Below are 17486 nucleotides of genomic sequence, written 5' to 3'. Positions count from 1 at the left end.
GATTGCTCCTGCAGCCGGTATGAGCCGGCCCTGTCGGGGGGACCCAGCTCCAGGGCCAACACAACCTTCAGGGAGCAGCAACCACACAACCCCTAGCTACCCCTCTACCTGCACCCTCAGCTACACTCCCCTCTGCACACAGCTCCTAGCTATCCCCTCCTCACACCCTGAGCAGTTCTCAAACTTTTTGAGCTGAGACCCACCCACTTTGAGTTATAATTTTTGGGTGCACCTCTCTGCAATCCTGGCTGGCCTGCTGAGGTGAGTCAGGGGTTGGAGTTGGTGCTCCCTTCCCCTGATCCCACTGTGCGGAGCTGGCCCAAGTCCCGCTGGGTCCTGCCCCTGCAACACAAGTCAAATTATGCCTATGCCTGAGGCCTGCCCAGCAGCCGGAGTCCCGAGCTCAGGCACCCCTCAGGGCAGGAGCCCCAAGCTCCTCCCCCTCGGCCCAGTGGCTGAAGCCCAGACACCCCCCCACATTTCATGCCCTGAAGTTCCTATAGCATGTTGGAGGGGGTGCTCAGAAAGAAAAAGGTTGAGAATCACTGCTGTGGGGAATGGGGCACAAGCAGTGACTGAATGAGTTAACAGAAGAAAACACAACTGATTATGGTATAGGGCATAGCCCTTGGTGGAGCTCACCAGCCCAATTCTTTTCCAGCAGAAAATGCTGTAAGGAACAGGGATAGGAGTGCTGGCTGCTGCAGAGGAAGCGCACAGTAGCTCCAATACCAGACTCTCCCAGCAGGAGGTGCTGTTGCATCGTGTTCTATACACGATGTTCTATACACGTGTTCTTTTGACAGCAATGATGTAGGAGAGCACATTGCAGGTACTTACTGGATAGTGCTGGATCACCATGCGGTTCAGCAGAGTGGACAGGGCGTAGAAGCAACCAGTGTTCAAACCTGAGAGGTGGATAAAAACACAGCACATTCACAGCCTGCCATTCTCCTGCTGGGTGAAGAAAGGTTGGGGACTTAGAGAAGGCGCCACTGAGTGTGGATGTTCTAATCCAGAGACGCGGAAGAGACCCATCAAAGAGATGGTAATGCCAGTATAACCCTACCCCTGTGTGGACACTTTATTCCACTATAAGGGTCACTTTGCGTTAGCTTAAACCCCTTCCCAAGGAACACAAGCTACACCAAAAAAGCCACCCTTACACCAGAATAAAAGTGTCCACACGGGGGTCATAGTAGTATTACTCTACTGATTTAAATTCTCACCATAAACGTTATGCTGAAAAAGCTTTCCCATGTGGACAAGACCCATAATGGTCAATTCAATCCTCTTCTCAGAAAGAGATTCACATTTGCAGCTGGTTTCTCTTTAAGGCTTCAGTGATCACTGTGATGGTGGGTGGGGATCATAGGTTTCACCAGTCAGCCCACACATCCCCATGCTCAGGATAAACAAAGTTTAAAGTCCCTGTGTTGAGACATCTGCAATCCTTAAAGCCCAGTAAAGTGCAAAATTCCCACATCCCCATCCTCTCTCTCTTTCTCCCAAAGCCTGAGTGAACAGCAGGAAGCACCCCAGGGTACAGTAGAAAGGAGCAATACAGTAGCCCGAGCACAGGATGGGGAGACAGGCTAATCCCAGCTCTGACACTGACTCCGCCTCTGCAACCTGCAGCAAGTCACTTCCCCGCCCCGTGCTTCAGTTTCCCCCAACAGTAGAGTGGCAACACCCTCACCGCACACATCAACGTTTATGAAGCTCTTTGACAGTGAAAAGCCTTGAGTGGTACAGAAGCAGCAGCTGGAGGGGAGTTCACACCTCCCTCATGTCCAGCCTCTGCCAACACATTCAACTAGGCCATGGTGATGAGTGTGATACAGGGATCTAGCTAGAGTAGAATATATCCAGCAGACAGACACACATGGCCCCAAGGGAGACTGAGCCAGATTGAATGTCACGAACTCCTGAGAGGCGCAGTAGCAAAGGAGGGGATCAGCAGGTTATCAGTTCCTGACATGTTCTCCGGACAGGAAAAACCTATCCCATTCACACCAAAAGCCACCTAGTACAATAGTGAGTTCCAGGTGGGTCAGTAACCTCCAGAGAGATAAGATAGGAGGGACACCAGGGAAAACTCTTCAATGGGAGCCGGTAGGAGGAACACACCCCCCAGTGTTGAACCTTGATCTTCACAAGATTTGGCCCTGGCAGGAATGGGCAGAGGAACCTGGCGAGGCTGTTGTCCCACTTCACCCCCCCACTCTGGAACACAGAGTTTACTAAAAAGCAACAGAGCGTCCTGTGGCACCTTTAAGACTAACAGAAGTATTGGAGTATAAGCTTTCGTGGGTGAATGCCCACTTCATCAGATGCAAGTAATGGAAATTTCCAGAGTCAGGTATAAATCAGTATGGAGATAACAAGGTTAGTTCAATCAGGGAGGGTGAGGTGCTCTGCTAGCAGTTGAGGTGTGAACACCAAGGGAGGAGAAACTGCTTCTGTAGTTGGATAGCCATTCACAGACTTTGTTTAATCCTGATCTGATGGGGGTCAAATTTGCAAATAAACTGGAACTCAGCAGTTTCTCTTTGGAGTCTGGTCATGTAGTTTTTTTGCTGTAAGATGGCTACCTTTACATCTGCTATTGTGTGGCTAGGGAGATTGAAGTGTTCTCCTACAGGTTTTTGTATATTGCCATTCCTGATATCTGACTTGTGTCTATTTATCCTCTTACGTAGTGACTGTCCAGTTTGGCCAATGTACATAGCAGAGGGGCACTGCTGGCACATGATGGCATATATAACATTGGTGGACGTGCAGGGACACTTCACTTCACCGGTAGCTTCAGAGATAGGAAGAAGGAGCATGAAAGGTCAGCACATGTCCTCTACCTACTGTTGTTTCAGCTCAAAGCTGCATGTCAAACAATACATGCAATTATACCAATCTAACCCCTGGGGTAGACAGCACTATCTTAACAGGAGGGCTTCACCTATCAACATAGCTACCTCCTCTCAGGGAGGTGGAGTACTCTCTGATCAGCATAGGTAGCGTCTTCACTAAGCGCTACATGCACTGCTGCAGCGCTGTAAGTGCAGACAAGCCCTCAGACACGCACAAAGCACGTCACTGCTTTGGGGCCGTCTCAGTCACTTTATCTTTGTTGTTAGGGAACTGAAAGTCAAGGGTGAGTCAGGCAGAGCCAAGTGAGCAGAGGAGAAAAAAAAACACAAGCCAGGAGGAAGAGAAGTTGAAGTGTCGAAGCCACTAAACAGCCTTTCAAATCCCCCAGTGACTCTAAAGGGAGGAATTATCCCAGGAAGATCAGATTCTAAAGAAACTCTGAGGCCCTTCTCATCACTAGCACTGGGTCACTCTAATTAGTAACTAATCCCTTCCCCTTCTTCACACTTACACCCACACAGTTTGATGGGCACATCGAGGATAGACTTTCAGCCAGCGTCTGTATCTGATTTTCTCAGAGGGCAGCAGACACAGAACAATCCTGGGACTGTCTCCAGCTCCTCGCTATGAAGCTCAGGGGCAGACAGATGGGAGAGGGGAAGAGAAGGTGCAGTACAGGACTGAGTGATCTGGGAAATGTAATGGCAAGGCAGGAGTAACCTGGGAGATCTGAGGGTCACTTTTAGAAAGCTCTACTGCACTCCCCAAGGAGAAAGGACGAAATGACCTAATAGGCCTTTTGCAGCTCCAAAGCAAACATCACACTGTCCCCAGGCCTTGTTAATCACTCAGATGTTCCATTAGCCACTTGTGTTGGCAGAACAACCTGTGAGGGGGCTGGAGAACCCAGACTGCTACAGACCCAACCAGAAGCTTTCCCTATGTACTGTGTATCCCATTCTTACCTTCTCCTGAGGGGCTTCTCCAACAAGGAGTTTTCTGTTGCCAGGCACTGAGAACAGAGCCAGCCTATGCCAAAAACCATTTTTACCTAGAACCAAGTGTGACACATTCACACACAGAACAACTTCCTAGAGTTCCGTGCAGCTGGCTAGAATACATCCTACTGGGGTACAGAGGCTGCTGTTCAGGGCTTGGGTGGGTCACTTAAGGCACTGAGCGCAGCCAATAGACCATAGCAAAGTCATCCTCCCCTTCTTACTAGGGGAAGTGCTTCCTCAGATTACAAAATTACAGTGTCAAAAGAAGAACCTGCACCTCACTCCCCCACCATACCCATTCAAACAAATCAAGGGGCCCATTTCCGAGAGTGCTGCAGAGGGAGAAGTGAGCAGCTGACCCAGACTTAGCAGGACAGACACAAGCAGAGGAGACCTTAAACTCCCTCCCTCTGGCTTCTTGGGGGTGGGGGTTTCCTGGAGACCACAGCTATGTCCATACCCACTCTAGTCCTCCACAATCCCACCCCCTTGCTGATTCCACAGGGTCTGTTGGAGGCCACACACTTGCCATTGGCTGTGTAAGTTTAGCAGCTCTTTGCCCATATTATAAGTGAACAGGTTATTCCAGATAATTACTTGCTCCCAGAGCTGCCTGGGGGAGGGACTGTGAGCAAGGAAGATCTTTCTCCTGCTAGCAGCCCAGGCCAGATACTGGTCAGCACTGCCAAGGGAGGACCCATCCTGGCACACACAGTAGCAGGAAGATCTCCGCCTTCACCTGTCACTTTGCAGAGCTGAGACTGGACCTTACCATAAGCGACTATCAACAGGACGAAATTGGTATTGCGGAGCAGCCTGAGGATGGACTGCACGTAGGAATATTCCTCAGGTGGCTTCAACTGGATCAAGGCCTGGGCCCGGCTTGGGGGAAACAGGGGCTTCTCCTGGAACACTGGAAACAAACAGAATGGACCTGTCAGTTACAGGGCCTCAGGGAGTCTGGGCCCAGAGAGTGGGGGAGATGTTGTGGGGTGAGGCAGGGAAACCAAAGTTTATAAAAAACACAGTCCTCCCTGGTGTTCTAACCTTCCTGTGAGCTTCCTTAGGGACACAAAGGGAAGGAGTTTCTCTAAAATAAAGCAAAAACAAAACAGTGAGGAATCCTTGAGGTGCCACAAGGACTCCTCATTGTTTTTGCTGATACAGACTAACACGGCTATCACTCTGAAATCTAAGATAAAGTAGGGTTACTATACGTCCTCTTTTTCCCGGACATGTCCGGCTTTTCGGCAGTCAAACCCCCGTCCGGGGGGAATTGCCAAAAAGCTGAACATATCCGGGAAAATGGCGGCTCTGCTCCTCCCCGACTCTTCGGCTCTGTTTAAGAGCCGGGCTGCCCGAGAGCTACCGGCTTCGGGCAGCCCCCGTGCCTCCAGACCCTGCGCCTCCAGCCGGGCACTTCCCCGCCTGGGCTCCGGCGGCACAGGGTCCGGAGGCACGGGGGCTGCCCGAAGCCGGTAGCGCTCGGGCAGCCTGGCTCTTAAACAGAGCCGAAGAGTCGGGGAGGAGCAGAGCCGCCGCGGCTGGAGGCTCTGCTCCTCTTCGGCTCTGTTTAAGAGCCGGGCTGCCCGAGAGCTACCGGCTTCGGGCAGCCCCCCGTGCCTCCGGACCCTGTGCTGCCGGAGCCCAGGAGGGGAAGTGCCCGGCTGGGGGCGCAGGGTCCGGAGGCATAGGGGCTGCCCAAAGCCCGAGCGCTACCGGCTTCACGGTTTGCCGGGCAGCCTCCAGACCCTGCGCCCCCGGCTGGGCGCTTCCCCTCCCGGGCTCCAGCTGCGCTGGGGAAGCGCCGGCTGGGGGCGCAGGGTCTGGGGGCTGCCTGGCAAACCCTGAAGCCGGTAGCGCTGGGGCAGCCCTTTCCCCCTGGCTGGGAGTGGGAGGGAGGAGGGGCGGAGTTAGGGCGGGGAATGGGCGGAGTTGGGGCAGGGCTAGGGTGAGGAAATGGGCGGGGCCAGGGCCCATGGAGGGTCCTCTTTTTTTATTTATGAGATATGGTAACCCTAAGATAAAGGAAACTCCAGCACTACCAGCCCCTACCCTCAGAGGAAGCAGCTGAGAAAGTCACTGCCTGTCAGTTGAAATTTTATAGCTGTTCAGTGCTCAGCAGTAGGCTTGGCACAAACCCAAACACCCTTGCCCCACCTCAAGGCCCCGCCCCTACCCTGCCCCTTCTCCAAGGCCCTGTCCCCCACTCACTCCATTCCCCATCCCTATGTCGCTTGCTCTCCCCCACCCTCACTCACTTTCACCCAGCTGGGGCAGGTGGTTGGAGTGTGGGGGGTGAGGACTCTGGGAGGCAGTTTGGGTGCAGGAGGGGGCTCAGGGCTGGGGCAGAGGGTTGGGGTACAGGCTCCAGGAAGGGTTTGGGGTACGGGAGGAGTTTGGGGTGCAGGAGGGGGCTCAGGACTAGGGCAGCAGGTTGACAGGGTGCAGGATCCAGGAGGGAATTTGGGTGTGGGAGGGGGCTCAGGGCTAGGGCAGGTGGTTGGGGTGTGAGAGGGGGTTTGGGGTGTGGGCTCCAGCCTGGCAGCGCTTACCTTGGGCGGCTCCCAGAAGCGACCAGCGTGTCCAGCTCCTAGGCTCAGGGGCAGCCGGGCAGCTCTGCGCGCTGCCCCTGCTTGCAGTCACCGCCCCCGCAGCTCCCATTGACCATGGGTCCCAGCCAATGGGAGCTGCAGAGTCGTCGCTCGGGGTGAAACCAGCATGCAGAGACCCCCCTGGCATCTTTTGAGCCTAGGAGCCAGAGGGACGTGCCAGTCACTTCCAGGAGCCATGTGGAGCCGGGGCAGGTAGGGAGCCTGCCTTAGCCCCACTGCACCGCCGACTTGACTTTTAGCAGCCTGTTAAAATCTCCTGGATTGATTTCAGTAGCCACTGGGATATCGATTCTGAGAGATTCCAAGCCAATCCAGGAGGCTTGGCAACCCTACTCAGCAGTGGTGCCAGCCACAGAAGGCTAACAGGCCTATTAACATCCCTGTCTACACAAGGCAATAAGCTGCCAACTTCAAAATATGCAGTTGGGGGTGACAGAGTGAGAGGGATGTTGGAAATGAAAAACATGGCCGGCCCTGTGCTGTGCCAGATTGCACTCCAGGCCCTCACTCCCTGGCCAGGCTTGGTGCCTTAGGGAATAGTGTTCTGCTCTGCTAGGTCAGAGACCTGGTTTTCATTCCAGGACCCAGGCTCGTCTGGCCAACCTCCCTAGAGGTGGCTATTTATATTAGGGGAGCACCTAGGAACCCCAACCAAGGAACAGGTTCCCTCTGTGCTAGGTGCTGTATAGACATAGAAAAAAGATAACAGTCCCCGCCCCAGAGAGTTCATGTCTCTCCCAATCTGCATGTCAAGCAGGGCACAACAGGTGGATGAAAGATGAATGGGATGGGGGGCGATGAGGTTACAATAAAATAGAACTCAACAGGTCTCAGATTAATGCTCTGCTTTGCCAGGCTAGAGACCTGGCTTCCATTCACTCCCCTGGATGGCTTTATGGCTGGAGAGGGGTCTCTCACCTCTAATCTAATGGTTTATCAGGTTTCATTACACCACTCTCTGTCCTTAATCCCTTCTCCCTCCCACCCATCACTGGCTTCTCCCCTGCCAGCGGGGCACAGTGTGTTCCTGTACCATGGCATTGCCCTCTGTTCTCCCCTGAGAGGGGAGCAGCTCCAGGGCATTTCCAGCTCTCCAGGGACTGATCCCAGCACCCTGCCTGCTGGTGCAATTTCTACGCTGGCTCTGACAGGTTCTGCTCATTCCAGGGGTTTCAGACAGGCTGACAAAGGCTGCAGGGGATAACTTGATTCCATTTAGATTTTTGCACTGTGCTTATCACCTGAGCACCTTCCAGTAGCACATTAAGTAACATGACTAACATCTGTCACATGTTGTTTCTTCTCTTATCCTTTCCCCACAGGAAGAAGCATGTGCAATGGAGTGTTTTGTTTTAGTAGGACTTTAGGGCTTGTTTGTTGTTGTTTTATAAAATATATGTGTTGCTCTGTATATATATTAGAGAAGGCTGGTCGAAGAAGTATGCCTTGCACTTAGAATGGAGGGCGAGGGAGGTTTGTGATGGTCTGGTAGACTGCTAACAGTCTTCAAATATGTTAAGGGCTGTTATAAAGATGAGGGTGGCCAGTTGTTCTTCCTTACTCACTGAGGACGGCAGGACAACAAGCAAATCAGAAGCAAGAGAGATTTAGGTTAGATATTAGGAAAAAAACTTTCTAACTATAAGGGTAGTTAAGTTCTGGAACAGGCTTCCAAGGGAGGTTGTGGAATGCCACTCATTGGAGGTTTTTAAGAACAGGTTAGACAAACACCCATTAGGCATGGCCTAAGTATACTTAATCCCGCCTCAACATGGCAGAATGGATGAGATGACCTCTCAAGGTTCTTTCCAGCCCTACATTTCTATGATTCTATTGTCCTTAGTTCTTGGGGGAGTTCATTCCACAGACCAGCCCCCCAATAAAGTTCTGTCTCCTGCCCAGATGAGAAGACCTTTATTATAGAGAGTTACATTGTACCAAAGGAGCAGAGCTGTCAACCACAGTCTTCATCTCAGAACTTTATGTGATCTTTTTAGACATGCTAGACCCAGGCCATGAAGTGCCTCCAAGATAAGGACCAAGATCTTGAATTTGATCTGAAATTCCATGGGAGAGTAGAGGACAGGTTTTCTCATGTTGGCTTGTCCTGCTGAGGAGACATGCTGCAGTGTTCTGTACTAGTTGGAGTTTCCTAGGTGCTGAAGACTTCATTCCCAGGTATATCGCATTGCTGTAGTCCACCTGAGAAGTAAAGGTGTGAATAACTGAGGCCAGGTCATCATCTACCAGGATGGGACAGAGTCTCCTCGCCAACTGAGAGATTAGAAAGCATTACTTGCAGATGCTATGTGAGAACTAAGTGTTTCAGCGAGGAATCTAAGAACATTCCTAAACTTTTGAACAAACTGACCAATTGTGGGTGTGTGCGTTCAAAGGAGACTGTGTAGGAGCTGGATTTTATAATGTACTATGAGAATTAATGTATTATTTGATTTCATCCTGTCAGCCACCCTTTTTGAATAGCAGAAAGGAATGACAGACCAGAACAATCCTTATGACTGATTATGGTCACCCTTTTGTTTTAGGATAAATTATAATGTCTACTATGGTTTCCTATATGAATTACAATATAGGCACTCTAGTTAAATATACATTTCTTTGTCTTAAAGTTTTAGTAAGTAAGAGACAGGATTCTCTATTGTGTCTATATTAAGTAGATTAGAGGAACATTGAAGGCCTGGGTCTCAATGTAAATTGTCTTGGTTATTGATTGTAAAACTTAGCAAGGTTTAATTTGCAATGCCTTTTTGCTCGATATAAAATACTACTGTTTGTATTCTCAATCTGTTTGCGTGAATGAGGAATGTATGCATCAGGAAAGGTAAGGTGTGAAGGCCATTGTTATAGCCAGAGTCAAGGAAGGAGTGAAGAGACTTAAAGGACATCAAAGAATCATCAACGCGCATCCATAATGAAGGGCAGATTGACGGCCCTGAGGTAAAGGCTGGCACCCCAAGGACAATTGATTAAATCGGAAAGGAGGTGTATTGGAATGTTTATACCAATTAAGAAGTAACCAGTCACAAACTGATACAGCAAAATCCATAGGCTTCAACAGAGGAAAAAAAACCTATAAGAACAGGGTGCTTCATCTTACCACACTCCAGGAGCATTGGATCACGACCGATAGAGCCCTGCTCCCCTCTGCGACCAATCTGGCTGGCCACTAGATTGATCCAGACTCTGGACTGGTAACTATAAACATCACTGCAGGAGTGAGTGAGTGAGTGAGTGTGTGTGTGTGTGTGTGTGTGTGTAAACATATGCTAACTGTGCTTAGTATGAGCATAACAACTGCACCATGGCTGCAAACTCTTCAAAGTGCTTTGCTCTGTCCACTGGCATCACCTCTGCCCTTCTCAGGTTCAGCTTTAACCAGCTGTTTTCCATCCATGGGCTGATCTTGTCCAAACATTGGGACATTTTGGTGCTAGTGGTGTGATCACATGTGGTGAAGGACAGGTAGAGCTGTGGATCTTCTGCATACAGCTGGTACTTGAGTCCATGTCGTCTGGCTATTTCTCCCAGTGATTGTATGTAGATGTTAAAAAGGACCGGAGAGAGAATTAATCCTTGTGGGGCTCCAATTATGAGGAGGTCTAGTGGTGGAGGTGCAGTTTCCCAACACTGCTTGTTGGGTGCATCCTTCCAGGAAGGATTCAAACCATTTTAAACACATTACTTGGACTCCGGCCATCTCTCTCAGATGATACAGCAATATCTCATGGTCAACAGAGTCGAATGCTGCAGGGATTCAAGAGGATGAGAATGGAGGTCTGCCCTCTATCCACTGATAGCAGATTATCCATCATTGTCACTAAAGGAGTTTCAGTTTCATGTGCTTGCCTGAATCCAAATTGTGCTAGGTCTAGAAAGTTAGCTTCAATTAGATGAGCTTGTAGTTGGCCTAGAGCTAGTTCCTCTATGAGTGAGGAGTGGAAGGTTTGTTGGCTAGAACCCATGTATCCAGGCTGGGTTTCTGCAATGCTGGTTGAACTACTGCATGTTTGAAAGAGGAAGGGAAGATTCCATTTCTGAATGATGCATTGTCTATTTTGGTAATGGGTGGACCCTGTTGTTCATGATTCTCTTTCACTAACCAGGATGGGCATGGGTCAGATTCCAAAGTCTTGGGTCGAGATTCCTTTAGGGTATCCAGAACTTCTTGATGTGTCAATGTACTGAACTTTGGGAATGGAGATTGGCTGTTGGGTGATGAGTACAGAAGTAACTGATCCATGCTATTTAAGAAGACTTCCAGAATGCGCATCAGTCTCACTCCTCTTCAGGGGATGGGAAGCTATGGGCTTTAACATTAACAGAAGAAGTAACCCGGTATGTGAACAGAAGCAGGTGCTATGCTGGGGCACTGCCCCAAACCAAACCAAGTGGGCTGCCCCATTCCCTCCCTGATACAGAGACCCATAAACACAATCTGGTCCTCTCGGCATGATCCCTCCCACACATTTACATTCACCTCCTTACCAATGATGACAAGGATGAAGAGCACCGTTGCCACGGCTGCAGTGATGAAGAACATGATGCTGATGTGGTAGGCCAGCTGTTCTGTGTCCTCCAAGTTGGGAACCAGAACGGGAGGGAGAACAAAGCCCACTGCAATTCCAAGCTGAGCAGAGAGATCAGGAGAGAGAGAGAGAATTAGATGGAGAGTGAGGGGGATCTCCTCCCCGATCCCCAGGCTAGGACCACCATCAAGGGACTCAGCTCCAAGATGTGACCTGCGTTTGCATGGTCAGAGGCTCGCCAGGGCCAGTCCAAGTTTGTCTTCAAACCAAAAATCCTCTACTCAGTCATCCAACAATCAAAATGAAATAGAAACTAACTACTGTCTGAGCAGAATCCACAACAAATAACAAGTGTGAAAGTGTACCCTACTGGCTCCACAGCTGTAGCAGTGACACTAACCAACCCCAGCTGCCTTGCTAACTCTGTCAACTTCTCCACTGGCTCACATCAGTCTAAGAAGTTTAAGTCCAAGAGGAAAGTGAGCAACAAAAGCCACACAAAGGGTTTGAAATCCTTAAGACCGGTAAGATCCTAAATCCAAAAATGTATTTGCTGAGGCTCAGCACCTGTTTCCATTCGGAGATGTCCTACTTTGAAAGGCTGTGAGTAGAGGCATCTGCTTCTTTGGCCTGGCTACACTCAGTGTCCAACAAGCACAGCACCTGTGACCATGGAGAGGGGGAGGGATAGCTCAGTGGTTTGATCATTAGCCTGCTAAACCCAGGGTTGTGAGTTCAATCCTTGAGGGGCTACTTAGTGATCTGGCGCAAAATCAGTAATTGGTCCTGCTAGTGAAGGCAGGGGACTGGACTAGATGACCCTTTGGGGTCCCTTCCAGCTCTATGAGATATATATGGAGATATACTTTTTTTTTTAATTGGCGGCATTGACATCACCATGAAAATTGTATGCAGCCCCATGGCATACACTGGCTCATAAGTTGCCAATTTGTCAGTCTCGGGGGGAGAGGGTGGCATTTCCTTTTTCACCTTGTGACAATTTGGGGAAACGGACGATGCACAATTTACAAATTCTGTTCCAGGCTGGTAACTAGGGTGACCAGATGTCCCAAATTTACAGGGACAATCCCGATTTTGGGGTCTTTTTCTTATATAGGCTCCTATTACCCTCCACCCCGTCCTAATTTTTCACACTTGCTCTCTGGTCACCCTACTGGTAATTAAGCAACAGATCACCTGGTAGGAGACTGATCACCGGGGGGTTGGGGATGGGTAGGGACACAGACTGGGGGCTGCTCTTGGGCATCCCGCCTAGGTTAGGTCCAGGACTCCCCATAGCAGCTTGGGCTCCCTGGGCAGCTCTTAGCACTGTCCAGCTCCAGCTTCTGGCCTGGCCGGGGGTGGGGTCTCTGGGGGAAGAGGAGGAGCAGGGGATCCAGTGCTCCTGCATGTGTCTCGGTTTTGCTTTTTGAAAAGATGGTAACTCTAGGTGAGATCCCATTTCTGTGAATGGGTAACAGACAGGCTGTGTCCAGGAAGTGTGCCAGAGAGGCCAAGGAAAGACACAGTGCTGGAGCCTACTTAGACCAAGGGAGGCTTAAAAGCGCATGGGCCCAGTGTGTTGGGATCCAAACACAGCAGCCTGGTAGGTCCAGAAAGGGGAGCTTGACTAGGGCTATGACACATCCAATAGCGACCCCTTCTGGAAAGGGCTGAGACACTCTTACCCTTACAGCAGATCAGGCTTACACCAGTAGACCAAGTACTCACAAGTATCTGGGACTAATAGTGACACCAGCCTAAAATGCCCTCCTCAAAGAGCAGAGAGAGCTTTGCTGTTTTGATCCAAATGCCTGAGCCCTTGTCTAATAAAGGGGGAGTCAAAATGCACTCAACATGTTCGTGGCTGCCTACAAAAGCTGCTCTTTTGTCCACATTTCATTGCGTGCAGCTATGTTGCAACCAAGGCTCAGCTCCCAACAAGAATATTTACTTTACCCACTCCTCCAGCTTTGTGTGCCAGTGCTCTTCACCCCTTCATCTCCCCCACCATCATAAAAGAGTGCCTGGGGACAGCCCAACTCTTGCCAGTTCCCAGAGAGAGGTTATTTACACACACTTCCCTGTATGGCGCAGAAGTGGTTACTCACTTCAATGTTGCACTAAGTTCCTCCGTTATCTAGTTTTCAAGCTAAAAAATTGTCCAGGCAGTGACAGGCTCAACCAAGCACACACAAGGCTTTCTAGGAGCTGCAGAAAGATAGCTGCAAAGCAGCACCTTAAGCAATTGTCTCACTTGCCTGACACATTTCCAAATCTCTTCTGAAGCCTGAAGCATTTGAATGTGACTTAGCAGCATCAAATTAACCAGAATGGTAGAAGCAATGAAAATTGTGCCACCTTCTTCCTACTCAACCCCAGTTATTCATGCTTCACCATCACCAACAGAGCATCCACAAACCCATCCTCACAGTGGGAGAGGAAGTAGAAGCTATGAAAAATATGGAAACGAGGGGGCATTCAAGCTAGGGCAACTTCCTTGTTATAGAGAGATGCATTTATCATCATCATCAGATAGTCCCTTGTCCCAGTGAAGGGAACCTTATGAAGTGTTGACCTTCCCCACCCCGATCACAGAAAGATAATCACAACACACCTATTAGTTTTGCTGTAAAGTTTTAGCTTCCACTGTAACAACAGTGAGCATTTCTATAGACCTCAATATCTTATCAGTCCTCCATTGAGAGGGTCAGCTAGTATCAGTATCCCCATTTTACAGGCAATGAAGGAGATGCACAGAGAGGGAAGGGAAAGGGACTTGGAAGACAGAGTGGACAATTGTGTGATCTTGGACAACAAATAAAACTCCCCAGTAATTCATGCTAATCAGACTTTGAAGGTTCACCATCAAGGTTTCACATTCCTTTAATGATTATCAGTGTGTTTGGGGATATGTTTTCTTTAAACAGTGTGTCGGCAGCATCAAGGTTTCCAAATAAACGTCTGATCTGCCATCACTTGCAGTTGGGAAAGGAAAGGTCTCTGCCCTTTATACACCAAACCATTTATCTGCACTCTCCCTCCTCCATGCAACAATGAAGAGACCTGGGTCAGGGAAGAATGCTCTGTCCTTCAGACATTATCTCACTTCAGTGCTGGAGCCAGAAACACATTTAACTTACAAATTATTAACCCTCACAATCTCTGACCAAGCTCCTCATGTGTCAGTCACTGACCTGGAATTTATCTTTATTATGGGGCACTGCGGTAAACCAGGGTCGGGACTCCCAACAGGCATCACTTTGGGGTTCACTTTTACTTCAGAGATGCCAATCAAGGTAAACCAGTGGGAATGACTAATAAAAAGGGACCAATTCTGCCATTCTGTTGCATTAGGCAGGATTAAAACAATACACACACAAGGGGCACAAATGTCATGTTTCAGAGCACAACTCAACCACTAAAAAGGAGTTAGGAGGAAACTTCTATGAGTAAGCTGTGTCCATCAGTGGGATTTCTTGAACCTGAAACATCTGGTATTACCACTATCAGAAACAGGACACTGCACTAGATGGACCCCTGGTCCTATCTGGAGTGGCAATTCCTACCTTCCCACATTTAGTCAAAAACAAATCACTGTGACACTAAGCACTCTTGTATTCACACCCTACATAGTACTGTAATAATCATTGCACAAAATATGCTTTGTGAGGTATCATTTGAAAACTAATAACTCACTAATCATTAATATTCTTGTGTGATGTATGTATGCAATAGCTATTAAGAGTTATGAATATATGCTGGAATTATAACAAAAGTGTGTATTTACCTCAGTTCACATATAAGCAGTAAACAGATCCATCAAGCTAACAAGGTGTGGAGGCAAGCCTCACACTAACAAGTGGGGGAGAGGACAGCATGGTGTCTACACCCAGCAGGAGAGAGAAGCCTGGCCTGGGTTTTACTTGTCAGAAGAATCCATTCAAAGGTTTACAGATCTAGAAATACAGGGTGCTGAACCTTAAGTGATAAGCAACTGAATTAACTTATTGGTTCAATAAAAGATATTACCTCACTCACCTTGTCTCTTGAACAAAGTCATTGAACTTTGAGAGATATAAGCAAGGATAGAAAGCCATTTTAGGCATCCATCACTAGACAGACACAAGGGGCTAGAGTTCTTGCAAACCAAAAAAGATGGGTTCTTTAACCAAGTGGTGGTTGAAGTCTCTGAAACTGAATACAGGTGAGAAGCCTGTTTAGGCAAAGATCTTTCATCTAAGACAAGGTAAGCCAGCATCTTTACTTTTGTGGAAGGTCATGACTGAGAGAAGGTCAGCCATTGCTGACTAAGAATGATGACTGGTGCAGAATTCCCCCAGGAGTAATTTATTAAGCCAAGAGGTCCATGGAATTCAATCCATCCCCAGAGAAGAATGGGAGATCTAGTGACCCCTCCAGCAGTTGCAGTGACAGGGCTGAGAGAAGAGGGGAAGGACAGGACCTGGTCTGGAAAGATGGGCAGCTCCCATGCTTTTGTTTTTAAGTGTGTCAATTCCTGGTTCTCCTGGCAGCCATGTAGTCACCTGTTGATGTGTCTATGCTGGCAGTCCCTCCTGTCTGGCTGGAAATGTTTTAGCTTTAAAAAAAAAAATGACACTTGTATCTTTTCACACGAGTTTATTTGAAACAAAGGAAAACCTGGAGCTTTTTGAAGCAGCCAGTAATTGGTGTTTAACCGCCAGCTGAGGCATGAGGACTTTTGTGTCTGTGTGTGGGTCTACAGCCCACCACAAGGGCTGGGCTATAACTAAGTTTAGGAGCATTGCTTTCCCCCCTCTTCTGTGAATGGGCAGAGCTGGGTTGGCTGTAGCTTATCTTCCTCTACCAGAAATACAAGTGAGAATAAAGTGGTGATGAGAGAATGATGCAGCTTTAGCCCCTTATCTTTTTTTTCCTTCCCTCGAATCTGAGATAAAACAAAGGAGCTGTCTCTAGGAGGGGGCTCGCAGATACCGTCTGGGAAGGGGTGGGGGCCCAAAGAGAACTTGCCTGCCCCTGTGAAGGGACTTGTAGGACTAGGCGCTAGGTTGGTTTGGGTGTACATCTTGAGGAGGGGCAGGAGCGTGGTGCAGAGACAGTGTCATTACACTAGAATTTTTCTGAATCTCATGAAATATTGTAGCTATGTGGCATGTTATTGTGCTGAGGGGGCAGGTTGGAGTCTATGAAGCTAGAGTCGTTAGCCATAAAAAGCACAAAATATACTGATTGTAGGGATTGATAGGTCTCTCCACAATGGCCTGTTCTCCATGAAATCAGTGAGATTTGGTGTAACCACCTCGCTTGCTCAGTCAGGGATGCCCTACGGTGATTTCAGTTAATGAAGAGAAAACTGAGATTGTAATTTGGTAAAGATGAGAGCATAAAGAACATATTCAAATACCTGAACATCAGGCACTTAACTTCCAGTAAGCGTTTCTTCTGCTACCCTTGTATCTGAAACATAGGATGTGGATGTGTATGCAGGACACACAGTATGGGGGTTCAAATCCAGACCACCGAGGGTCACCACTTGCCCTATAACTGTGGGAGCCTTGGTTTGCTTCTGGAGCTCCCACCCTAGGCCATTCACAGCTAGCCTCCAAGCATGCAGGTCACACCCTGAATTTCTGTATGCTAGAAAGCTCTGGTTCAGTAGGTCTGACCCCAGCAGCCTGTGTACAGCCCCACAGTGGCTTACACCTGCCCTGTTTATTACTTCCAGGGTGACCCCACACACTCCCAGTCCCAAATTTTCCTCAAATCGTGTCTCCTGAAGTGTCAAGCCCTCTTGTGAAGAGCTCAGAGAAATAATAAGGTTTGTTTCTCCTGTAAAGAGACAAAACCAGATCACAGATTATAAATTTACCTGGGGGTAAATACACTGTTCCCTTCAAACACAGCACTGAGTTGGTTTATGGTAAAAATGAAATAAATTTATTAACAAAATATACATAGGATTAAGTGAGTTCCGGCATAAGAAATGACGAGAGAAAGAGTTACAACAAAACAAAATATGCTGCTAAAAGTCTAAAACATAATCTAGCCAGATACAGGCTTTGTTCAAGACGCTTTCTCTCACCAGAAGCATTATTATTCCCATTTTACAGATTTAACCCCTGTATTAGCAAAGGGCCCAGTTTATGAGTAAGGGCAAATATATTTTACAAGTTAGCAAGCATGTTCCATTTGCAGTGTCTCACCGGGAAGGATGGTTCCATGACTAAAGTACAGAACAAGAGTCAGGAAATCTATGTTATTCCTGGCTCTGCCACAGGCTTCCTGCAAGATCTTGGACAAGACTCTTTGCCTCTGTGCCTCAGTTTCTCTTCCTGCAAAAATAGGGATGATGGGACTGATCTACCTGACAGGGTGTGGTGCTGAGATTGTTTGCAAAGCATTGGGAGAAGCCTTCTCTGGAAGGCATTGGGATCCTCACCTCTCCCCACAAG

The 17486-nt window shown here is 48.6% G+C and overlaps 1 protein-coding gene across 4 annotated transcripts in view; it reads right to left on the bottom strand.

The window, feature by feature from the left end:
• FLVCR2 (FLVCR heme transporter 2) overlaps positions 1-17486 on the bottom strand; it is a 50550-nt gene that overhangs the window by 20823 nt on the left and 12241 nt on the right. For all 4 annotated transcript variants that reach the window (XR_008444731.1, XR_008444730.1, XM_054026058.1 and 1 more), the window contains exons 2-4: positions 10991-11132; positions 4642-4782; positions 841-908 (exon numbers count right to left, since the gene is read on the bottom strand). Coding sequence is in view for 2 of the 4 variants with exons in the window: in XM_054026058.1 (XP_053882033.1) it covers positions 841-908; positions 4642-4782; positions 10991-11132 (351 nt within the window). In the remaining 2 variants the exon portion in view is untranslated. The remainder of the gene's footprint in view (positions 1-840; positions 909-4641; positions 4783-10990; positions 11133-17486) is intronic.

The sequence above is a fragment of the Malaclemys terrapin genome, chromosome 4 (assembly GCF_027887155.1).
Source record: "Malaclemys terrapin pileata isolate rMalTer1 chromosome 4, rMalTer1.hap1, whole genome shotgun sequence".
Lineage (NCBI taxonomy): Eukaryota > Metazoa > Chordata > Testudines > Emydidae > Malaclemys > Malaclemys terrapin.
This window is presented reverse-complemented; position numbering and strand designations above follow the sequence as displayed.